This window comes from Phyllobates terribilis, unplaced genomic scaffold (genome assembly GCF_046119375.1).
Source record: "Phyllobates terribilis strain yellow unplaced genomic scaffold, ASM4611937v1 Scaffold_1__5_contigs__length_1240528914, whole genome shotgun sequence".
NCBI classification, from domain to species: domain Eukaryota; kingdom Metazoa; phylum Chordata; class Amphibia; order Anura; family Dendrobatidae; genus Phyllobates; species Phyllobates terribilis.
This window is the reverse complement of record NW_027362761.1, coordinates 976118883-976144366: the sequence shown is the minus strand read 5'-3', so window position 1 is coordinate 976144366 and position 25484 is coordinate 976118883. Positions and strand designations below refer to the sequence as shown.

Here is a 25484-nt window from a genome sequence, read left to right as displayed (position 1 = left end):
CTGGCCCATCCCTCTGGCCCATCCAAGAGTCATTTCATCAGTCCATAAAACCTTTGAAAAATCAGTCTTAAGATATTTCCTGGCCCATTCTTGACGTTTTATCTTATTTTTCTTGTTCAAAGGTGGTCGTTTTTCAGCCTTCCTTACCTTTGCCATGTCCCTGAGTATCGCACACCTTGTGCTTTTTGATACTCCAGTAACATTGCAGCTCTGAAATATGGCAAAACTAGTGGCGAATGGCATCTTGGCATCTTCACGCTTGATTTTCCTCAATTCATGGGCAGTTATTTTGGCCAACACGCTTCTTGCGACCCTGTTGGCTATTTGCCATGAAACGCTTGATTGTTCGGTGATCACGCTTCAAAAGTTTGGAAATTTCAAGACTGCTGCATCCCTCTGCAAGACAACTCACAATTTTGGACTTTTCAGAGCCCGTCAAATCTCTCTTCTGACCCATTTTGCCAAAGGAAAGTAAGCTGCCTAATAATTAAGCCCACCTTATATAGGATGTTGATGTCATTAGTCAACACCCCTCCTCATTACAGAGATGCACATCACCAGATTTACTTAATTGGTAGTTGGCTCTCAAGCCTATGCAGCTTGGAGTAGGACAACATGTATAAAAAGTATCATGTGATCAAAATACTCATTTGCCTAATAATTCTGCACACAGTGTAAAACTCTACAAGTCCATGGACCATTCGATAAAAAAAATCTGGACATTTCTCACACAAATGTGAGAATGGAGCCTAAGGGATTTTACAGACAGCATTATCACTCCAAGTCACACAGTGCAGATACAGAATAATATTTCCAACCAGGAACTTACCACTAACGTCTCGTCCGATCAGAGGCGGTTTCTGCTGTTTCTTCTCCGTCTGGTCAGACCTTCATGTCCACATCTCCCAGCCACGACTCGTCTTGTCACGATGATCTCCAGCCTAGAAAATAACAAGGTCACATGCTTTCCAGGTCATCCCCCCGGGTCCCTCACTTATGTTTCCTTCCTTTGAAGTCCACACCATCAGACTCTTTAAACCCTTCTCCCTGCGAGTGGCAGTTGTGTATCGCCCTCCAGGCTCCTCCCACCAGTTCTTGGATCACTTTGCCACCTGGCTTCCTCACTTTCTATTCTGAGACATCCCCACCCTCATCATGGGCGACTTTAACATCCCCATCGATGATCCCCTCTCCCAATCTGCCTCTCATCTACTTTCTCTAACCTCTTCATTCCGTCTCTCACAGTTTACTAATTCTCCTACCCATGCAGACGGGAATACTCTGGACCTGTTTTTTTCCAGTCTCTGCTTGCTGGATGACTTTACCAACTCCCCTTTCTCGCTCTCGGACCACAACCTTCTTTCCTTCTCTATTAAGAATTGTCTCCTCACCCGGGACACCCCCACTTACCACACTTATAGGAATACACATACCATTAATACCCAGCAGCTTATGGACAATCTCCACACATCTTTAGCCCCTATCTCCTCCTTCTCCTGACCAGACTTAGCATTGTCACGCTACAATAATACACTGAAAAGTGCCCTAGATGAAGCCGCTCCTTCTACTCGCAGAAAGATCCGACACAGACAACGGCAGCCCTGGCACACGATGCAAACACGTTTTCTTCAACGTTGCTCAAGGTGTGCTGAGCGTCAGTGGAGAAAATCTCTTTTAGCAGAGGACTTCATCCACTATAAATTCATGCTCAAAACCTATAACTCTGCCCTTCATCTGGCCAAACAATCCTACTTCACCACCCTCATCATTTCAATGTCCAACAATCCAAAATGACTTTTCGAAACCTTAAACTCCCTCCTGAAACCTAAAGCACAGGCCCCCACCACCAACCTCAGCAGGGAGGATCTGGCCACTTATTTCTTTGAAAAAATCAACCACATCCATCAGGACATCTCAGCCCAATCTCCTCAGTGCCTGGATCCCCTTCCCTGCCGCACTTCAAGCTCACTTGCCATCTTTGAGCCTGTTACAGAAGAAGAAGTTACCCAGTTCCTCGCTTCTTCTCGGCCTACTACCTGCAACAGTGACCCCATTCCTTCACATCTCCTGCAGTCCCTCTCACCTGTGGTCACCACTCATCTGACTAAAATATTTAACCTCTCTCTTTCTTCAGGTATCTTTCCCTGCTCATTTAAACATGCCATCATAACCCCTTTACTTAAAAAGCCATCCCTGGACCAGAACTGCGCTGCTAACTACAGACCTGTCTCTAATCTTCCTTTCATCTCTAAACTCCTGGAACGCTTGGTCCACTCCCGTCTAATCCGCTATCTCTCAGATATCTCTCTCCTCGACCCTCTACAATCTGGTTTCCGCTCCTTACACTCCACTGAAACTGCCCTCACTAAAGTCTCTATTGATCTACTAACAGCCAAATCCAAAGGTCACTGCTCCCTGCTGATTCTCCTGGATCTCTCTCCAGCATTTGACACTGTGGCTCACCAGCTCCTCCTCACTATGCTCCGCTCTATAGGCCTCAAGGACACTGTTCTCTCCTGGTTCTCCTCCTACCTCTCTGACCGCTCCTTCACTGTATCTCTTGCCGGCTCCTCTTCCCCTCCTCATCCCCTTACTATCGGGGTTCCGCAGGGCTCAGTCCTAGGCCCCCTCCTCTTCTCTCTATACACTGCCCCTATTGGACAAACAAACAGCAGATTTGGGTTCCAGTATCATCTCTATGCTGACGACACCCAATTATACACTTCTTCCTCTGACATCACCCCTACCCTAATACAAAATACCAAGGATTGTTTGTCTGCTGTGTCTAGCATCATGTCCTGCCTCTATCTTAAACTGAATCTCTCCAAAACTGAACTTCTTGTGTTTCCCCCTCTACTAACCTAACTCTACCTAACATCGAAATTACCTTGGAGGGTTCAACCATAACTCCCAAGCAGCACGCCCGCTGCCTTGGGGTCATATTCGACACTAACCTTTCCTTTACTCCCTATATCCGATCACTCACTCGCTCTTGTTACCTGCATCTTAAAAACATCTCCAGAATCCGATCTTTTCTCACTTTTGAAACTGCTAAAACTCTTACTGTCGCTCTTATTCACTCTCGTCTGGACTACTGCAACTCTCTTCTGATCGGTCTCCCTCTTACCAAAATTTCCCCTCTCCAATCTGTCCTGAATGCGGCAGCCAGGGTCATATTTCTGTCCAGCCGCTTCACCGATGCCTCCACCTTGTGCCAGTCATTACACTGGTTACCCACTCGCTACAGGGTCCAATATAAACTCATTGCTCTCACCCACAAAGCTCTCCACAGTTCTGCACCACCTTATATCTCCTCTCTCATCTCAGTCTATCATCCTACACGTGCCCTCCGTTCCACAAATGACCTAAGACTAACATCCGCCATAATCCGAACCTCGCACCTCTGTCTCCAAGACTTCTCTCGTGCTGCGCCAGTTCTCTGGAATGCTCTACCCCAGATGATCCGATTGATGCCTAGCCCCGATGTCTTCAAGCGCGCTTTAAAAACCCATCTCTTTAAACAAGCCTACCACCTCAAATACCAAGTAAACTAACTTTCCCCTGTTCCCTCCTAAATACTATTCAGAATCTGCCCCCCACTGTTCATCTGTCTCTACACCCTCCATGCACACGATAACTGCACTCGGTAATTGAGTATTGCACTTGAACATACAGGCTGATGACCGGATCATACAGCTTTATATGATAATCCCGGCTTATTATAATTGCCTGACCTGTAATAACAAGCACTTTCCACCTATTGTGTCCCCCCATTTCCTTGTAGAATGTAAGCTTGTGAGCAGGGACCTCACTCCTAATGTAACTGTTAAACAGTCTCACCTTGTATTGAATTTATTGTTTGTACATGTCCCCGCTTAATTGTAAAGTGCTGCGGAATATGTTGGCGCAATATAAATAAATATTATTGTTATAAATATTATTATATTGTATATATACATTTATCTCCCCCACACTGCGCCCCTGAATAGAGATATGTACCCCCCACGATTAATATACTATTAGCCACTTAGCAATCAAAATGTAAAGTGATAAGCAGCACTGTGCCCCCCATTAACTATAATCTCCTCTGGCCAATAATATAAATTATTCAGTCTCTGTGACTCTCCCCAATTAACTGTAAGGCTATGTGCACACGGAAAACATACAAGGCTTTACAGTATAAGCAAAGTGAAACCCCCATAATTGCTCTCTCCCAGCACCCCCATGATTGCTCGCTCCTAGCACCCCCATGATTGCTCTCTCCCAGCACCCCCATCATTGCTCTGTCCCAGCACCCCCATCATTGCTCTGTCCCAGCACCCCCATCATTGCTCTGTCCCAGCACCCCCATCATTGCACTCTCCCAGCACCCCCATCATTGCTCTGTCCCAGCAACCCCATCATTGCTCTGTCAAAGCACCCGCATCATTGCTCTGTCCCAGCACCCCCATCATTGCACTCTCTCAGCAGCCCCATCATTGCTCTGTCCCAGCACCCCCATCATTGCTCTGTCCCACCACCCCCATCATTGCTCTGTCCCCATTGTCACCAGCCCCTTCAGTGCTCTGTCCCACCAGCCCCATCATTGCTCTGTCCCCATTGCCACCAGCCCAGTCATTGCTCTGTCCCCATTGCCACCAGCCCCATCATTGCTCTGTCCCCATGGCCACCAGGCCCATCATTGCTGTCCCCATTGCCACCAGCCCCGTCATTGCTCTGTCCTCATTGCCACCAGCCCCGTCATTGCTCTGTCCCCATTGCCACCAGCCCCATCATTGCTCTGTCCCCATTGCCACCAGCCCCATCATTGCTCTGTCCCCATTGCCACCAGCCCCATCATTGCTGTCCCCATTGCCACCAGCCCCGTCATTGCTCTGTCCTCATTGCCACCAACCCCGTCATTACTCTGTCCCCATTGCCACCAGCCCCATCATTGCTGTCCCCCTCCTCCCCTCATTCTCCTGTTACTCTCCCCAGCATTTCAGTAAAAAAAAAAAATATACAACTTACCTCTCAGCCCGCTCCCCTGCAGCATCCTCCTCGTTCCCGGCAACTTTCTTCCTGACCCAGCCAGGCGCACGCTGCATGACGACGTCATCAAGCTGCGCGCATCGGTGTCAGGGAGGAAGCGCCAGGCAGGAAGAAGAGAACGGATCCCTCCAGCTTCGCAGCGGAGCTGCAGGGATTGCTCCCTGCCCGCCGCTCAATTTTAGCCGCCCGGCAAGAGCCCCCCTGGCCCTCCAGGCCCCGGTGCAGCTGCATCGGCGGTATGTCCACCCCTGGACTGCTATGGGGCCCCCCCCCGGCTCACGGGCCCCATAGCAGTATTGGCAGTACTCCACTGGTGCATGCAACTACTGGGTAACTGCAATCCAACACAAAGGAAAAACAAATACTGGTGGTGCAAGATATACAGATTAAATACATTCAGTTGCATCAGTGTATTTCTTGCCTGAATAAATATATGTGGCAGGTGTCTCTAGTTACTCAGTGTCAGGCTGATAGTCTGCCCTTATGTATAGAAATCTGGTAACAACTGTGCGGTAGTGCATGGAAACTGTAATAAATCTGTGTACTTACTCCTTCATGTCTATAAAGTCTTTGTTATCAACTTTCTTCTGAATATTCTTAACTAAAAGGTCTCCATACTGTTTTATTATCGGAAACATCTGTAAGGATGACAACAAAGGGTTTGTTTCATGACGTATCATTTTCCTGAAAAAATTTCCTGTAATCTGCAACTGAGATGCTTAATAAAGTCTTTAACACAGAGGTGCCAAAAATATGAGGTTTTTTTTTACAGAAAATTTGTTGCATGCAGGATGCAATTACTCACGCTCTTATTGGATATATAACAAATACATGTAGAGATGGTGCAGACAATATGGCTCATATATCAATACTGGTTGATGCGGCCTGAAGGTGCACAGGAATGGTCGCATGTTTCTGAGGCTCTGATGCCTGAGCTCCTGAAATGTAGATTTAAGGACTAAATTGAAGACTGGGAATCTAGCACACTCGACTACATCCTCCCTGGATATTCCTGGATCATGTGGAGACCTCCCTGGACTATGTAGACCTTATAATGGCTGAATTATCCAAGAAATAAGATTTCTGTGAGGAATTTTTGACTCCACAGCTGAAAGCCTGTGAGTATGTGAGAGAAATTTCCCCTCACGCTTCAGTGCTTCCCTCATCACACTGCTCAGACAATCAAGGGACCCTGAAGACTCCCCCTCAAAACCTCATGGGACTACCTATGGTGGTCAGAAGAAAAATTACTCATCCTTAGTGTTGAGCGATACCTTCCGATATCGGGAAATATCGGATCGGATTGGATCGGACCGATACCCCAAAAATATCGGATATCGCCGATTCCGATATCTGAATCCAATGCAAGTCAATGGGACACAAATATCGGAATGAAAATAAACTCTTTCTTTCCTTGTAGGTTAATTCTACATGAAGGAAAACAACTAAGAATAATGTAGAATGTATTACATGAAAAGCCGGCAATTCAGCAGCGGCATACACCGGTACCCGACAATTTAGAACAGAAAGAATAGAGCATCACACATAGATTAGATAGATAGAAACATGTCAGTCACATATATAAGAAGTACAGTGACAGTGTTGCTTACTGTACTTGTCATTTAGTGTTAAAATAAAGGATTTATTAAAAAAAAAATTGGCGTGGGGTTCCCCGTAATTTTAGTCTCTAGCAGAGGTTAAGCAGATGGCTGGGGCAGATGTTTGAAGCCTGGGAAGGGGGTAATACCCACGGAGCGTCCCAGGTTACTAATATCAGCCCCCAGCTGAATACCTAGCCAAAGCTGTGGCAGTGGGGTAATAGGGCTGGGGTTGATGTCAGCTTATAATGCCAGCTGACATCAAGCCCAGGTTAGTAATGGAGAGGCGTCTATAAGACACCCCCATTACTAACCCCATAGTCAAAGTTAAAAAAAAACACAAACACCCAGAATAAAGTCCTTTAATTGAAATAAACACACAATTCTTTATTGTTCTCAATTAAACCATACTTACCATCATGCCCATTCCAGCTGAAGCCAATGTCTTCTGCAATAAAAGTAAAATAATAAAGCAACCTCATCCTTACCTTTCCATGGTTCCCACGACGGCTCCAGCTCTGCTACATTCACATGACAGGCTGGATCGCAGCCGAAAGCTGCCATCCAGCTTGCCATGCCGCAGACACTGAGAAGCGCAGGCATGCTTGCGCTCCTCAGTGTCTGGCTGTGACGGCATCCAGATGAGCCGAGTTCAAGTCAGCTTTCGGCTGCGATCCAGCCTGTCATGTGAATGTAGCAGAGCTGGAGCCGTCATGGGAACCATGGAAAGGTAAGGATGAGGTTGCTTTATTATTTTGCTTTTATTGTAGACATTGGCTTCAGCTGGAATGGGTGTGATGGTAAGTATGGTTTCATTGAGAACAATAAAGAATTGTGTGTTTATTTCAATTAAAGGACTTTATTCTGGGTGTTTGTGGTTTTTTTTTAACTTTGACTATGGGGTTAGTAATGGGGGTGTCTTATAGACGCCTCTCCATTACTAACCTGGGCTTGATGTCAGCTGGCATTATAAGCTGACATCAACCCCAGCCCTATTACCCCACTGCCACCGCTACAGGGCAGTGGGAAGAGCGAGGCTAAGTGCCAAAATTGGCGCATCCTATGGATGCGCCATTTCTGGGGCGGCTGACGGCTGGTGTTTCTAGCCTGGGAGGTGGCCAATATTCATGGCACCCTTCCTGGGCTATTAACATCAGCCCCCAGCTGTCTGCCTAGCCTTTGCTAGCTATTAACATAGGGGGGGCCCACGTCATTTTTTTGGGGGTCCCCCATTTTAATAGCTAGTAAAGGCTAAGTATTCAGCTGGGGGCTGATATTAGTAGCCTGGGAAGCTCCGTGGGTATTACCCCCTTCCCAGGCTTCAAACATCTGCCCCAGGTGTCTGCTTAACCTCCGCTAGAGACTAAAATTACGGGGAACCCACGCCAATTATTTTTTTTAATAAATCCTTTATTTTAACACTAAATGACAAGTACAGTAATAAACACTATCACTGTACTTTTTATATATGTGACTGACATGTTTCTATCTATCTAATCTATGTGTGATGCTCTATTCTTTCTATTCTAAATTGTCGGGTACCGTTGCTGAATTGGCGGCCGGCTTTTCTAAAGAGACGGTGCATGAAAACACTATTATTTTTTTTTAATAAAACCTTTTACACTATCGGTATTCGATATTCTAAAAGTATCGGAACTCAGTATCGGAACTCTGATACCGCGAATATTGGTCGTTACCCGATATTTCAGTATCGGAATGCTCAACACTACTCATCCAGCCAAAGGAGAGACTGCGCAGGCCGAAGACACTGCTGCAGTGAGTGTAACTTCTCTCCCGCAGTGATGCACATCACTTTCCAGCAGCAGTAGTGACACGGAGCACCACGCAAATAACCAAGGAGGTAACTCTGGTGTTAGTATTCACAAGGTCTCTTAAAGAAGCTCAGAGGAGTGCCTGCACTCTGGGTAATCCCCTAAGGGGAAAATTAGCAGCTTGTCGCAAGAACGCACAATTCAAATTACCGCTCAGCCACCTGATTCTAGAGCTTAGGCTCAGAAAGACCCCTCTGTTAGAGACACTAACACAGAGCATAGGAACAATACTAAAAGAGGCTCTAAACATCCAACTAAAGCCATTGACCACAATATGTCATTTTCCTCAGAGGAATCCCTCTCCAGGAATAAATGAAATAAATCGGCTAGCAATAATAAAGATAATAAAAATCTAATAAAAATTCAGCCATCAGAGACTGAGGAGGACTCTGAGGATATCTATTTAAATGTCTCTCCATACAAACAGCGTCCAAGATTAGACACAATGAGTCCTCCTGCCTTTCATCCTACTTTTACATTTGATTCCAAAATTACTGAAGAAACACATGGTCTCTCGATTGGCAACCAGGGAAACAACTCAATGTGAGAGATTTCTATCTGAGCTATTTAAGTCCACAATCCAACAGCTGGACATTAGCATGAATAATAGATTTGACAGTATTCAGAATTCATTGCAAGAAATCAATAAGAAGCTTAAAGTAACTGATGAGACAGTGGAATCTGTTTCTATTAAGCAAAATGTCCTTGAAAATGGTCACACAACATTACTAAAAAATGAAGTAAAAATGCTTAAAGCAAAACGCACGGGTCTTGAAGATCGCAACAAGCAAAATAGCCTCAAATTTAGAGAGATTCCAGAGAGCGACCGACCTGGAGATCTTACCTCCTATATAAAAGACTTATTACACAAAACTCTATCTGTGTCTTCTAACATAGAGCTGACAATTGATAGAGCACATACACTACCGAAGCCAAAGTTCCTACTTAGATAGGTACACATGGAAGTTATTACAAGGCTTCATTTTTTCCAAACAAAGGATCGACTCTTGCTCTTGGAATATTTAAGGAAATATAAAAACTTACCCTCTCTTTTTGAATCTATCAAGGTCTTTCCCGATTCTTCTAAAGAGACATTATGTGGCAGGAAATCATTCCCTGACACTACTTCTATCCTAAGCTTAATAATACCTCCCATAAATGGGGTTTTCCAAAAAAAACCTGACCAATTCTTACCAAATTAATTCTCTAAACTCCCCCTTCTCCAATGATGAAACTGAGGCAGCAATTCATAAGTTAAAAGAGAGCAAATCTCCAGGTCCCGACGGTCTTCCTAATGAGTACTACAAGCATTTGGGCATCACCTTTCTCTCCCATTGACATTTATATTTAATCAAGCTTGCACCAAAGGCTCATTACGGAAAGAATCTTCACATGCAACCATAGTTGTTATACCCAAGCAAAACAGTGACCCTGAGTTTGTCTCAAATTATAGACTTATCTCACTTTTGAATACTGATATAAAAATCTATTCCAAATTGATCTCTGAAAGACTACTTAAAATCATTCCTAAATTAGTACATTCAGACCAAATTGGTTTTCTCAATAGGAGACAAGTCTTGAACGGCACAAGGAGAATTTTTAACCTATTATCGTCAGTGGAAAAGAAGAAATCCCAAGTTATTTTATTATTTTTAGATGCCAAAAAGGCATTTGATCGGATTAAGTGGGAATTTATGTTTTCAACATTAAATAAATTCAGTTTTCAAGGTCATATTCTTAAGACAATTTCAGATTTGTACTCTCACCAATCATCAAAGGTTTATGTCAACAATTAGCTATCTAATAATATCTTTATATCTAATGGCACCTGTCAAGGTTACCCACTTTCCCCTCTCCTCTTTGGTCTTATTATGGAACCTTTCATTGAATCCATCAGAACTAATCAGCATTTAAAGGGCATCCTCTTGAGCCATAGGCAATACAAAATTTGGTTATTTGATGCCCTATTTACCATTACTGGCCCAATTACCATTACTGGCCCAATTAATTCTGTCTCCTCAGTAATTAATGACTTTGCCTTGGTTTCTTACTATAAAATGAATGTTAAAAAGTCAAATATCCTAGGTTTTTGCTTGGACACCCACCTAAGAAACTCAATCCAGAACAAGTTTCTTTACTATTGGGAAAAACCTAATATTCCTTATTTAGGAATAAAAATAACAAAACCACTATATAATACTCTGGATGAGAACCAGTCTAATATTTTAAAGCTGATCCAAACTTCCATTAACAAATTTGATAAAGTAAATACTCGTGGTTAGCAAGGATTGCCTTTTATAAAATAATTATTTTACTGAAGTTACACTATTTTTTAGGACAATTCGTATCCTGATCCAAGATCTTTGGATTAAAAAGCTTCATAAGCAATTATCTAATTATATGACAAGCTAAATCAGCAAGAATTGCAAAAACACTATTATTTAAGTCCAAAGGGAAAAGAGGTATTGGGCTACCTAATATCCAAGCCTATAGTGATACCAACATGTTTTTACAAAGTAGAAATTGGTTTATAAAGGAAGGTAGGCCTTGTTGGGTATGTATAGAGAAATCATTTAACAAGAGTTCTCTTTTGTCATCTTTCATTTGCTAGATCATTATTTACCAATCCCAGATCACCCATTAATAGAATCTACTATACTTTTATGGAAAAAGTTGCAAAAACTTAATCTAAGCTTTTATCCTTTGCATAAACTTCTTTTAACTACCGTATTTTGCGGATTATAAGACACACTTTTTTCACCCCCAAAAAAGGAGGAAAAAGGGGGTGCGTCTTATAATGCGAGCTTATGGTTTTCCTTGGGGGGGGTGGCAGCATCGGATCGGGGTCCCAGATACAGGATGTTGGTGGCGGCTGCGGCGGTAGCAGGGCGATGCTGCGGGCCCCCGGTGGTGGCGGGGAGAAGCTGCGGCCCTGTCCTCAGAAGTCGGAGGTGAGCGAAGGCAAGGTTCCCTATCCCGTACATAGCACTGTGCTTCAGCAAAATGGCCGCCGAAGCATGCGCAGATTGAGATTTCGGGAGACGAGATCTCGATCTGCACATGCTCCGGTGGCCGTTTTACCAAAGCACAGCGCAAGGCTATGTATGGCATAGGGAACTTTGCCTCCTCTCAACGCCAACTTCTGAGGACGGGGCCGCAGCATCACCTCGCCACCACCGGGGCCACCCACTGTCTTGAATAAGCGACATTTCTTCTGAGGACGGGGCCTGTAGTATCACCAATCTCTGGTATGTGTGACACCCGCTCCACCACCGCTGCCCCCCAGGTAAAAAGAATTATAAGGCGCACAATTTTATTTAAAAAAAAACATTTTTCCTATTTTGCACCCCAAAATTTGGGGTGCATTTTATAATCCGGTGCGTCTTGTAATCCGCAAAATACGGTATACATCAATCTGCACTCCCTAATAAATAGGGAAAATTTGGGATATCAAAGTGCTCAGCAGTTATAAGAGGCCCCAATTCGGATGCAATTATAAATTTTAATTCTTTAAAATTGTCCTACAATCTTCTGGATGAGGAAATTTATAACTTTTTGGACTTGAGAAAATACATAAAAAATAAGCTCTATTCCCATTTCCCTTCCTCGAGCCATAATTACTCTATTATTTTTTGGAATACAAAACTTATAGTGCTAGGAAAATTGCTTAAATCACCGCAGACAAATCATTTTTTAACTTATTACTTCATCTATGATCAAAATAAATGTGCAAATGCAGTTGTGCTGAAAAGTTTACATACCCCGGCAGAATTTTTGCTTTCTTGGCCTTGTTTCAGAGAATATGAATGATAACATAAAAAGTTTTTCTCCACTCATGGTTATTGGTTGGGTGAAGCCATTTATTGTCAAATAACTGTGTTTTCTCTTTTTAAATCTTAATGACAACCAAAAACATCCAAATGACCCTGATCAAAAGTTTACATACCCCAGTTCTTAATACAGTGTATTGCCCCCTCTAACATCAATGACAGCTTGAAGTTTTTTGTGGTAGTTGTGGATGAGGTTCTTTATTTTCTCAGATGGTAAAGGTGCCCATTCTTCTTGGCAAAAAGTCTATAGTTCCTGTAAATTCCTGGGCTGTCTAGCATGAACTGCGCGCTTGAGATCTCCCCAGAGTGGCTCAATAATATTGAGGTCAGGAGACTGAGATGGCCACTCCAGAACCTTCACTTTGTTCTGCTGTAGTCAATGACAGGTCGATATGGCCTTATGTTTTGGATCGTTGTCATGTTGGAACGTCTAAGTACGTCCCATGCGCAGCTTCTGGGCTGATGAGTGCAAATTTGCCTCTAGTATTTGCTGATAACATGCTGCATTCATCTTTCCTTCAATTTTTACCAAGTTTCCTGTGCCTTTGTAGCTCACACATCCCCAAAACATCAGCAATCCACCTCCGTGCTTTACATTAGAAATGGTGTTCCTTTCAGCATAGGCCTTGTTGACCTCTCTCCAAATGTAACGTTTATGGTTGAGGCCAAAAAGTTCAATTTTGGTCTCATCACTCCAAATTACTTTGTTCCAGAAGTTTTAAGGCTTGTCTCTATGCTGTTTGGCGTATTTTAGACGAGATACTTTGTGGCATTTGCGCAGTAATGGCTTTCTTCTGGTGACTCCACCATGCAGCCCATTTTTCTTCAAGTGCCTCCTGCAATACACACTATTAAGAACTGGGGTATGTAAACTTTTGATCAGGGTCATTTGGATGTTTTTGGTTGTCATTAATATTTAAAAAGAGAAAACACAGTAGTTTGACAATAAATGGCTTCGCCCAACCAATAACCATGTGTGGAGAAAAAGTTTTTTTGTTATCATTCATATTGTCTGAAACAAGGCCAAGAAAGCAAAAATTCTGCCGGGTATGTAAACTTTTGAGCGCAACTGTACATGCAGTGGCGACCAAAAATTTAGCATTTTTCTTAAAAATGTGATTACTTCTGTCTGGTTGTTTTGATGTGATGCCATTTCCCTGGTGATGAATTGAAAGTGCATGAAGTTGTCACCATGGAAGACCTTAATTTTAACCAAAATGCATTTGAATATACTGTTAGGTCCATATATATTTGGACAGAGACAACATTTTTCTAATTTTGGTTCTAGACATTACCACAATGAATTTTAAACAAAACAATTCAGATGCAGTTGAAGTTCAGACTTTCAGCTTTCATTTGAGGGTATCCACATTAAAATTGGATGAAGGGTTTAGGAGTTTCCTTAACATGTGCCACCCTGTTTTTAAAGGGACCAAAAGTAATTGGACAGATTAAATAACTGTTAGGGTTGAGTGAGTATGCTCTGTCCGAGTATGCTCGGGCCGAGCTCAGAGTATTTACAGCTGCTCGGTGATATGGTTGAATCGCTCCCGTGTGCATGATTTGCAACTGTTTGACAGCTTTATTACATGTGAGGAATGTGTAAGAAATAGACATTCCTCACATGTCATAAAAATGTCAAACAGTCGCAAATCATGCACAAGGGAGCGATTCAAACATATCAATGAGCAGCTGTAAATACACGGAGCTCGGCCCGAGCATACTCGGCGAAAGGGTTAATAGAACATACTCGCTCAACACTAATAACTGTAAATAAAATGTTAATTTCTAGTACTTGGTTGAAAACCCTTTGTTGGCAATGACTGCCTGAAGTCTTGAACTCATGGACATCACCAGACGCTGTGTTTCCTCCTTTTTGATGCTCTGCCAGGCCTTCACTGCGGTGGTTTTCAGTTGCTGTTTGTTTGTGGGCCTTTCTGTCTGAAGTTTAGTCTTTAACAAGTGAAATGCATGCTCAATTGGGTTGAGATCAGGTGACTGATTTGGCCATTCAAGAATATTCCACTTCTTTGCTTTAATAAACTCCTGGGTTGCTTTGGCTTTATGTTTTGGGTCATTGTCCATCTGTAGTATGAAACGACGACCAATCAGTTTGGCTGCATTTGGCTGGATCAGAGCACACAGTATGGCTCTGAATACATCAGAATTCATTCGGCTGCTTCTGTCCTGTGTCACATCATCAATAAACACTAGTGACCCAGTGCCACTGGCAGTCATGCATGCCCAAGCCATCACACTGCCTCTGCCGTGTTTTATAGATGATGTGGTATGCTTTGGATCATGAGCTGTACCACGCCTTTGCCATACTTTTCTCTTTCCATCATTCTGGTTGAGGTTGATCTTGGTTTCATCTGTCCAAAGAATGTTCTTCCAGAACTGTGCTGGCTTTTTTAGATGTTTTTTAGCAAAGTCCAGTCTAGCCTTTTTATTCTTGATGCTTATGAGTGGCTTGCACCATGCAGTGAACCCTCTGTATTTACTTTCATGCAGACATCTCTTTATGGTAGATTTGGATATTGATATGCCTACTTCCTGGAGAGTGTTGTTCACTTGGTTGGCTGTTCTGAAGGGGTTTCTCTTCACCATGGAGATTATTCTGCGATCATCCACCACTGTTGTCTTCTGTGGGCGCCCAGGTCTTTTGCATTGATGAGTTCACCAGTGCTTTCTTTCTATCTCAGGATGTACCAAACTGTAGATTTTGCCACTCCTAATATTGTAGCAATTTCTCAGATGAGTTTTTTCTGTTTTTGCAGCTAAGGATGGCTTGTTTCACCTGCATGGAGAGCTCCTTTGAGGGCATGTTTACTTCACAGCAAAACCTTCCAAATGCAAGCACCACACCTCAAATCAACTCCAGGCCTTTTATTTGCTTAATTGAGAATGACATAGCGAAGGGATTGCCCACACCTGTCCATGAAATAGCCTTGGAGTCAATTGTCCAATTACTTTTGGTCCCTTTTAAAAACAGGGTGGCACTTGTTAACGAGCTGAAACTCCTAAACCCTTCATCCAATTTTAATGGGGATACCCTCAAATGAAAGCTGAAAGTCTGAACTTCAACTGCATCTGAATTGTTTTGTTTAAAATTCATTGTGGTAATGTCTAGAACCAAAATTAGAAAAATGTTGTCTCTGTCCAAATATATATGGACCTAACTGTAGGTATGGTCATTTAATTAAAGAAAAGTGACTGCCAAAAGTTTTGCATATACTATTTACTGATCACAAAAAACATAGGGAGCAATTCATTGTTTACAATGTGTTACGGATCCGGATGGTGGAACCTCTGTGCTGCGGTGCAAGGAGGGACCCAGAGGGGCGCAACTAGGTATCAACTCGCAGCGACCTAGGTCGTACGGCGGCTCAATCGACTCCATGACCAGGGAGGGTCCGAGCAGAGGGACCAGGTGCTACTCTGAGGACGACCTTGTAAGGGAGCAGGTGACTCCCAAGGTACAGATGGCAGGGACTGACCGGTATTGCAGATGGGCACAGCAGGCAGGCTGACGAGTGATCGGGGTGGATGGACTGGCAGACACGGCAGGCGAAAGGCGGGAGCTTCTAGGTAGGCTGTCAGGTGGTCACGGCAGGTGACAGGCAGGAGCCTCTAGGTAGGCTGTCAGGTGGTCACGGCAAGTGACGGGCAGGAGCCTCCAGGTAGGCTGACAGGTGGTCACGGCAAGTGACAGGCAGGAGCCTCTAGGTAGGCTGTCAGGTGGTCACGGCAAGTGACAGGCAGGAGCCTCCAGGTAGGCTGACAGGTGGTCACGGCAAGTGACAGGCAGGAGCCTCTAGGTAGGCTATCAGTTGGTCACGGCAAGTGATGGGCAGGAGCCTCCAGGTAGGCTGACAGGTGGTCACGGCAAGTATCAAGCAGGTGCTTCCAGGTGAGCAGGCGGGCAAAGCCCATAGACAAACTGGCGGACTGAACGGAAGACAGACTGTCGGGCTGGAGAGGAGTCAGGCTGGTGGACTGGATTGGTAGTCAGGCTGGCGGGCAGGACTAGTAGTCAGGCTAGCAGCAGGACCTGAGGACTGAAGCAGAGGTAAGTATACTGTGCAACAACTGTTGCTCGGGCACCTCCATTTTGGAGGAGGTGCCTCATATATGGGAGGACCTCCGGCAATTGGCCGGGGAATCCTTAGGGTGGCGCACGCAGCCCCTTTAAGAGGGAGGGAGCGCGGGCACGCCCTAACCACCGTGCCCGGGAAGCTGCGCGCGCCGGCAGAAGCAGGAAGAGGAGCGCTGGAGAACGCCAGGCGGGGAGCGTGGCGGTGAGAGGGACAGCGTCTCTGCCTGGCAGGGGGCAGAGACGCCAATGCTACAGTATCCCCCCCTTTACGCCCCCTCTTTTTTAGGCCAGAAAGAATTTTTTTAAGGAGAAGCTGGGCATGAATGTTCTCCCTGGGTTCCCAAGTTCTCTTCTCTGGGCCAAACCCCTTCCAATCCACCAGAAAAAAGGTTTTTCCTCTTACCTTCTTGGAGGCCAGAATGTTCTCTACCTCAAAAACGTCCTCAGCGGAAACCGGAACAGGGGGAGTACCTGGATTGTTGGAAAAAGAATTAAACACAACAGGTTTGAGGAGAGATACGTGGAAGGAATTGGGAATCTGCAAGGTGGCCAGGAGTTTTAACTTGTAGGCCACTGAGTTGATTTGTTTGAGGACTTCAAATGGACCGATGAACCAAGGACCCAACTTATAGGAGGGTATTTTGAGCCGAACATGTTTGGAGGAGAGCCAAACCTTGTCTCCCGGATGGAATTGAGGCGGATCCAAACGTCTCTTGTCAGCATGTCTCTTCATCTACTCTTAGAGCAATGAAGGATGAATTGTTTGCAGATTTGCAAATGGAATGGAGCAAGATGTCTTGAATACCCTAGTGGCTTGATTGCGCCTTCGGTGTGGTGCAGTAATTAAAGCAAGAGGTTATGATACAAAATACTAAGTTATGGCATTGTGTAGCATCGGCATCTCTGCCCCCGGCCAGGCAGAGACGCCGCCCCCCTCACCGCCGCACTCCCCGCCCGGCGTTCTCCAGCGCTCCTCTTCCTGCTGCTGCCGGTGCGCGCAGCTTCCCGGGCACGGTGCTTAGTGAGCGCGCACACTCCCTCCCTCTTAAAGGGGCCGCGCGCGCCGCCCTAAGGATTCCCCGGCCAATTGCCGGAGGTCCTCCCATATATGAGGCACCTCCTCCAAAATGGAGGTGCCCGAGCAATAGTTGTTGCACAGTGTACTTACCTCTGCTTCAGCCCTCAGGTCCCGCTGCTAGCCTGACTACTAGTCCTGCCCGCCAGCCTGACTACCAGTCCAGTCCGCCAGCCTGACTCCTCTCCAGCCCGACAGTCTGTCTTCCGTTCAGTCCGCCAGTCTGTCTATGGGCTTTGCCCACCTGCTTATCTGGAAGCACCTCCTTACTACTTGCCGTAACCACCTGTCAGCCTACCTGGAGGCTCCTGCCCGTCACTTGCCGTGACCACCTGACTGCCTACCTAGAGGCTCCTGCCTGTCACTTGCCATGACCACCTGTCAGCCTACCTGGAGGCTCCTGCCTGTCACTTGCCATGACCACCTGTCAGCCTACCTGGAGGCTCCTGCCTGTCACTTGCCATGACCACCTGACAGCCTACCTAGAGGCTCCTGCCTGTCACTTGCCGTGACCACCTGTCAGCCTACCTGGAGGCTCCTGCCCGTCACTTGCCATGACCAACTGACAGCCTACCTAGAGGCTCCTGCCTGTCACCTGCCGTGACCACCTGACAGCCTACCTAGAGGCTCCCGTCTTTCGCCTGCCGTGTCTGCCAGTCCATCCACCCGGATCACTCGTCAGCCTGCCTGCTGTGCCCATCTGCAATACCGGTCAGTCCCTGCCATCTGTACCATGGGAGTCACCTGCTCCCTTACAAGGTCGTCCCCAGAGTAGCACCTGGTCCCTCTGCTCGGACCCTCCCTGGTCATGGAGTCGATTGAGTTGATACCTAGTTACGCCCCTCTGGGTCCCTCCTTGCACCGCAGCACAGAAGTTCCACCATCCGGATCCGTAACAGTATGCTCGGGCCATGGAACTCGGTGGCCCCCAGACCCCCGCAATCTCCGACCTGCAGCAGGAGGTCTTACGTCAGAGAGTTCAATAGGAGTCGGTCCTGTCCTTACTGCGGTCTGTTAACTCTCGCCTAGGCGCATTGTCCGACCCGTCTGTGTCTGTCTCTGGTCAAGCAGCGCCTGCTTCCGCGGCACCGCAACCCAGTCCTATTATGGCGTCCGGCTATGGACCCCGGCTCTCGGCACCTCCTCGTTTTGCTGGCAACCCCGCTTTAGCTCGAGGTTTCATAAACCAGTGCACCCTGCACTTTGAACTCTTGGCACACCAGTTCATCTCCGACCGGGCCAAGGTGTCATTCATCTTGTCCCATCTCACTGGAGAAGCACTGGCATGGCTAAATCCCCTGTGGGAGAGAGGGGATCCCCTGGTGTCCGATTTATCATCTTTCCTCGCTGCTTTCCGGAAAGTCTTCGATGAACCAGGAAGAAAATCCTCTTCTGCCTCCTCTCTGCTACGTCTCCGCCAAGGGAGTCTCACCGTGGGCCAATATGCCATACGGTTCCATACCCTCGCTTCTGAGCTTGCCTGGGACAATGAGGCCCTGGTGGCCATTTTCTGGAAGGGTCTTTCTGGTCGGATTAAGGACGAGTTAGCCGGCTGGGACATTCCTACCACCCTGAATGACCTGGTGTCACTAGCAACCCAGAGTGACATTCGTTTCCTAGAACGTGCTAAGGAGTCTACCCGGGAAAGAGGATTTCCTCGTCTTGCTCCTGTTTTCCAGAGACCGGCTTCCCAATCAGAAATTTCCCGGGCACGCTCGCCCGAACCTATGCAGATCGACCAGACCAAGATGGTCAAATCTCGCCAAGAGACACGCCGAGCCGAGGGGATCTGTTTCTACTGTGGTAGTAAGGAGCACCGGATCCGTTCCTGCCCGGTGAAGCCGGGAAACTCCAGAATCTAGGACCGTTCGGAGAGGTCGTCTTAGGCAAAAGTAAATCCTCTCCATCCTTGACTTTATCCATCTCTATCTCCTGGGGAGAGAACCGCTACTTTGAAATTGCACACCTGGATTCCGGAGCTGCTGGAAACCTCATTTCCCAGTCCCTGGTAGAAAAATATCACATTCCCACCAAACCTCTGGCTGAACCATTGGCAGTCGCCTCCGTGGATGGAAGACTCCTTCCGGTGACCATCCTGCTCGTCCTATAACCCTGCAGGTGGGAATGCTGCACTCTGAGACGATCTCCTTCCATGTGCTTTCCGGTCTCTCTCACTCCCTATTGCTAGGTCTACCCTGGCTTCAGAGACATGAACCCTTGCTGAATTGGCAATCCAGTGAAGTTCTCCGTTGGGGGCAGGATTGCCATAAGACCTGCCTGGTCCCGGTCCGCCCGGTTCGTCCGCCACCCACCCTGGCTAATCTACCCGGTTTACCGGCACCTTACTGGTCCTATGCAGATGTCTTCGACAAAAAGGAAGCAGAGACACTGCCACCTCATAGGCCATATGATTGCCCGATCAACCTGGTACCCGGTGCCACTCCACCCCGTGGGCGTATTTACCAGTTGTCGTCGGCCGAAACCCGGGCCATGTCGGAATACATTAAGGAGAATCTGGCTAGGGGATTCATCTGGAAATCTACCTCCCCGGCTGGAGCCGAATTCTTCTTCGTAAAGAAGAAGGATGGTTCACTACGCCCCTGTATAGACTATAGAGGACTCTACCAAATCACGGTCAAAAACAAATACCCCCTGCCGCTCATCTCCAAATTGTTTGACCGCCTTAAGGGTGCTAGGATCTTTTCCAAGCTGGATCTACGTGGGGCGTATAACCTGGTCCGGATCCTTCAAGAAGACGAGTGGAAGACGGCATTCAATACCAGGGACGGTCACTATGAATACCGTGTGATGCCCTTCGGTCTCTGCAATGCTCCCGCCATCTTCCAAGAATTAGTCAATGACATCTTCCGTGACCTTCTATATTCCTGCGTGATGGTGTATCTGGACGACATCTTGGTCTTCTCTCCGGACCTTCCCACACACCGGAGGGATGTTCGTCAGGTCCTGCTTAGGCTCAGGCAGAATCATCTCTATGCCAAATTTGAGAAGTGCCTCTTCGAGCAGACCTCCCTTCCGTTCCTGGGATATATATTATCTCCCAGACAGGTCTTAGAATGGACCCCAAGAAGCTCTCTGCTGTCTTAAAGTGGCCCCGTCCGGACGGGTTGAAGGCGATTCAACGATTCCTGGGCTTCGCCAACTACTACCGTCTCTTCATCCCGCACATCTCTTCCCGGACTGCTCCCATCTCTGCGCTCACCCGTAAGGGAGCAAATCCCAAGGAATGGCCGCCCGAAGCTGAAGAGGCCTTCCTTTCCTTAAAGCAAGCCTTCTCCTCTGCCCCAGTGCTGCACCGTCTGGACTGCAACAAACAGTTTTTCCTGGAGGTTGATGCTTCCTCCTCCGGGGCCGGAGCAGTGTTCACCCAAAAATCTTCATCCGGGAGAATGGTAACCTGCGGCTTCTTCTCCAAACTCTTCTCCTCGTCTGAGCGCAACTACTCCATAGGAGACCGAGAACTGCTAGCCATTAAATTGGCGCTGGAGGAGTGGCGTTACCTGCTTGAAGGGGCTCTATACCCGGTGATCATCTATACTGATCACAAAAACCTAGCATATCTCCAGAATGCCCAAAGACTCAATCCGCGTCAGGCCCGGTGGTCTCTGTTCTTCGCTCGCTTCGACTTTATCCTACATTTCCGCCCGGCGGACAAGAATGTTAAAGCTGACGCCTTGTCCCGATCCTTCCTGTCCGCCGATCTAGAGGAGGAGCCTATGCATATCATCGATCCCTCCAAAGTGATGTGTATGGCCCCCTTGGATCTCACTCGTCTCCCACCCGGTAAGACGTTTGTAGCGGTTCCAGATCGGGAGAAGATTCTTCACTGGGGTCATTCATCTAAACTAGCTAGCCATGCCGGTCAGAAGAACACCTTCCTGCTCATTACCCGGCACTACTGGTGGCCTACCCTGCGCAAGGATGTGGTAGACTTCGTCTCAGCCTGTTCGTCCTTTGCCCGCCACAAAGTTCCCAGACATCTTCCAGACGGTCACCTCCTGCCCCTTCCCGTACCTGCTGCCCCATGGCAGCACATTGCTATGGACTTTATTACAGATCTCCCTGTTTCTTCCGGTTGTACAGTCATTTGAGTGGTCGCCAACCGCTTTTCTAAAATGGCCCACTTCATCCCTCCGCCTGGTCTCCCGTCTGCATCGGAGCTGGCTAAGGACTTCATCCTTCACATCTTCCGTCTCCATTGCCTACCCCTACACACTGTGTCGGATCAAGGGGTTCAGTTCACCTCACGCTTCTGGAGAGCTACGTGTAAGCTGCTGGATGTCACCCTGGATTTCTCCTCCACTTACCATCCACAGTCCAATGGCCAAGTGGAGCGTATCAACCAGATCCTTACCAGCTACCTCCGGCACTTTGTTAACGCTCACCATACCGATAGGGTGGAGCTCCTACCATGGGCCGAGTTCTCCTACAACAACCATGAGAGCGAATCGACTTCCAAGTCCCCGTTCTTTGTAGTCTACGGTCAACATCCCCGGATTCCATTTCCCGTTTCCGCTTCTGTGGACAACCCTGCCGCGGAGTCTCTGGTCAGCGAATTTTCCACCATTTGGGAAAATACTAGGTCCGCACTTCTTCAGTCCTCCGAGTAGATGAAGAGACATGCTGACAAGAGACGTTTGGATCCGCCTCAATTCCATCCGGGAGACAAGGTTTGGCTCTCCTCCAAACATGTTCGGCTCAAAATACCCTCCTATAAGTTGGGTCCTTGGTTCATCGGTCCATTTGAAGTCCTCAAACAAATCAACTCAGTGGCCTACAAGTTAAAACTCCTGGCCACCTTGCAGATTCCCAATTCCTTCCACGTATCTCTCCTCAAACCTGTTGTGTTTAATTCTTTTTCCAACAATCCAGGTACTCCCCCTGTTCCGGTTTCCGCTGAGGACGTTTTTGAGGTAGAGAACATTCTGGCCTCCAAGAAGGTAAGAGGAAAAACCTTTTTTCTGGTGGATTGGAAGGGGTTTGGCCCAGAGAAGAGAACTTGGGAACCCAGGGAGAACATTCATGCCCAGCTTCTCCTTAAAAAAATTCTTTCTGGCCTAAAAAAGAGGGGGCGTAAATGGGGGGGTACTGTAGCATTGGCGTCTCTGCCCCCTGCCAGGCAGAGACGCTGTCCCCCTCACCGCCGCGCTCCCCGCCTGGCGTTCTCCAGCGCTCCTCTTCCTGCTTCTGCCGGCGCGCGCAGCTTCCCGGGCACGGTGGTTAGGGCGTGCCCGCGCTCCCTCCCTCTTAAAGGGGCTGCGTGCGCCACCCTAAGGATTCCCCGGCCAATTGCCGGAGGTCCTCCCATATATGAGGCACCTCCTCCAAAATGGAGGTGCCCGAGCAACAGTTGTTGCACAGTATACTTACCTCTGCTTCAGTCTTCAGGTCCTGCTGCTAGCCTGACTACTAGTCCTGCCCGCCAGCCTGACTACCAATCCAGTCCGCCAGCCTGACTCCTCTCCAGCCCGACAGTCTGTCTTCCGTTCAGTCCGCCAGTCTGTCTATGGGCTTTGCCCGCCTGCTCACCTGGAAGCACCTGCTTGATACTTGCCGTGACCACCTGTCAGCCTACCTGGAGGCTCCTGCCCATCACTTGCCGTGACCAACTGATAGCCTACCTAGAGGCTCCTGCCTGTCACTTGCCGTGACCACCTGTCAGCCTACCTGGAGGCTCCTGCCTGTCACTTGCCGTGACCACCTGACAGCCTACCTAGAGGCTCCTGCCTGTCACTTGCCGTGACCACCTGTTAGCCTACCTGGAGGCTCCTGCCCGTCACTTGCCGTGACCACCTGACAGCCTACCTAGAGGCTCCTGCCTGTCACCTGCCGTGACCACCTGACAGCCTACCTAGAAGCTCCCGCCTTTCGCCTGCCGTGTCTGCCAGTCCATCCACCCGGATCACTCGTCAGCCTGCCTGCTGTGCCCATCTGCAATACCGGTCAGTCCCTGCCATCTGTACCTTGGGAGTCACCTGCTCCCTTACAAGGTCGTCCTCAGAGTAGCACCTGGTCCCTCTGCTCGGACCCTCCCTGGTCATGGAGTCGATTGAGCCGCCGTACGACCTAGGTCGCTCCGAGTTGATACCTAGTTGCGCCCCTCTGGGTCCCTCCTTGCACCGCAGCACAGAGGTTCCACCATCCGGATCCGTAACACATTGTAAACAATGAATTGCTCCCTATGTTTTTTGTGATCAATAAATAGTATATGCAAAACTTTTGGCAGTCACTTTTCTTTAATTAAATGACCATACCTACAGTTAGGTCCATATATATTTGGACAGAGACAACATTTTTCTAATTTTGGTTCTAGACATTACCACAAGTGACACCATTTTGGAAACTAGACCCCTTAGGGAACTTATCTAGATGTGTGGTGAGCACCTTGCACCCCCAGGTGCTTCACAGAAGTTTATAATATTGAGCCGTAAAAATAACATTTTCACATTTTTCCCACAAAAAATGTTTTTCATCCCCTAATTATGCATTATCATAAGGATAACAGGAGAAATTGCACCATGAAATTTGTTTTGCAATTTCTCCTGAGTACGCTGATACCCCATATGTGGGGGAAAACCACTGCTTTGGTGTACGGCAGGGTTCGGAAAAGAAAGGAGCGCTATGTTGGCTGGGATAGGTTGCAGACACCTTGTCACATTTGAAGAGTCGCTGACATGCCAAAACAGCAGAAACCCCCACAAGTGACCCCATTTTGTAAACTACACCTCTCAAGGAATTCATCTAGGGAAGTAGTGAGTATTTTTTAATTTTTTAATTTATACCATTGGGCAGTGAAGAAAACATAATTGTATTTTTACCACAAAAACGCTCCACTTGGCCATTGGACTGTGGATGGTAAGTGGAGGAGAAATCCAGGGTGACATCCAGCAGCTTACACGTAGCTCTCCAGAAGCGTGAGGTGAACTGAACCCCTTGATCCGACACAGTGTGGAGGGGTAGGCAATGGAGACGGAAGATGTGAAGGATGAAGTCCTTAGCCAGCTCCGATGCAGACGGGAGACCAGGCGGAGGGATGAAGTGGGCCATTTTAGAAAAGCGGTTGGCGACCACTCAAATGACTGTACAACCGGAAGAAACAGGGAGATCTGTAATAAAGTCCATAGCAATGTGCTGCCATGGGGCAGCAGGTACGGGAAGGGGCAGGAGGTGACCGTCTGGAAGATGTCTGGGAACTTTGTGGCGGGCAAAGGACGAACAGGCTGAGACAAAGTCTACCACATCCTTGCGCAGGGTAGGCCACCAGTAGTGCCGGGTAATGAGCAGGAAGGTGTTCTTCTGACCGGCATGGCTAGCTAGTTTAGATGAATGACCCCAGTGAAGAATCTTCTCCCGATCTGGAACCGCTACAAACGTCTTACCGGGTGGGAGACGAGTGAGATCCAAGGGGGCCATACACATCACTTTGGAGGGATCGATGATATGCATAGGCTCCTCCTCTAGATCGGCGGACAGGAAGGATCGGGACAAGGCGTCAGCTTTAACATTCTTGTCCGCCGGGCGGAAATGTAGGATAAAGTCGAAGCGAGCGAAGAACAGAGACCACCGGGCCTGACGCGGATTGAGTCTTTGGGCATTCTGGAGATATGCTAGGTTTTTGTGATCAGTATAGATGATCACCGGGTATAGAGCCCCTTCAAGCAGGTAACGCCACTCCTCCAGCGCCAATTTAATGGCTAGCAGTTCTCGGTCTCCTATGGAGTAGTTGCGCTCAGACGAGGAGAAGAGTTTGGAGAAGAAGCCGCAGGTTACCATTCTCCCGGATGAAGATTTTTGGGTGAACACTGCTCCGGCCCCGGAGGAGGAAGCATCAACCTCCAGGAAAAACTGTTTGTTGCAGTCCAGACGGTGCAGCACTGGGGCAGAGGAGAAGGCTTGCTTTAAGGAAAGGAAGGCCTCTTCAGCTTCGGGCGGCCATTCCTTGGGATTTGCTCCCTTACGGGTGAGCGCAGAGATGGGAGCAGTCCGGGAAGAGATGTGCGGGAT

General features: G+C 47.5%; 1 protein-coding gene across 3 annotated transcripts in view; it reads right to left on the bottom strand.

Moving 5' to 3' along the window:
* LOC141156683 (cytochrome P450 3A8-like) overlaps positions 1-25484 on the bottom strand; it is a 476433-nt gene that overhangs the window by 65356 nt on the left and 385593 nt on the right. For all 3 annotated transcript variants that reach the window (XM_073642945.1, XM_073642936.1, XM_073642955.1), the window contains one exon: positions 5581-5669. In XM_073642945.1, coding sequence (XP_073499046.1) covers positions 5581-5669 — 89 coding nt within the window. The remainder of the gene's footprint in view (positions 1-5580; positions 5670-25484) is intronic.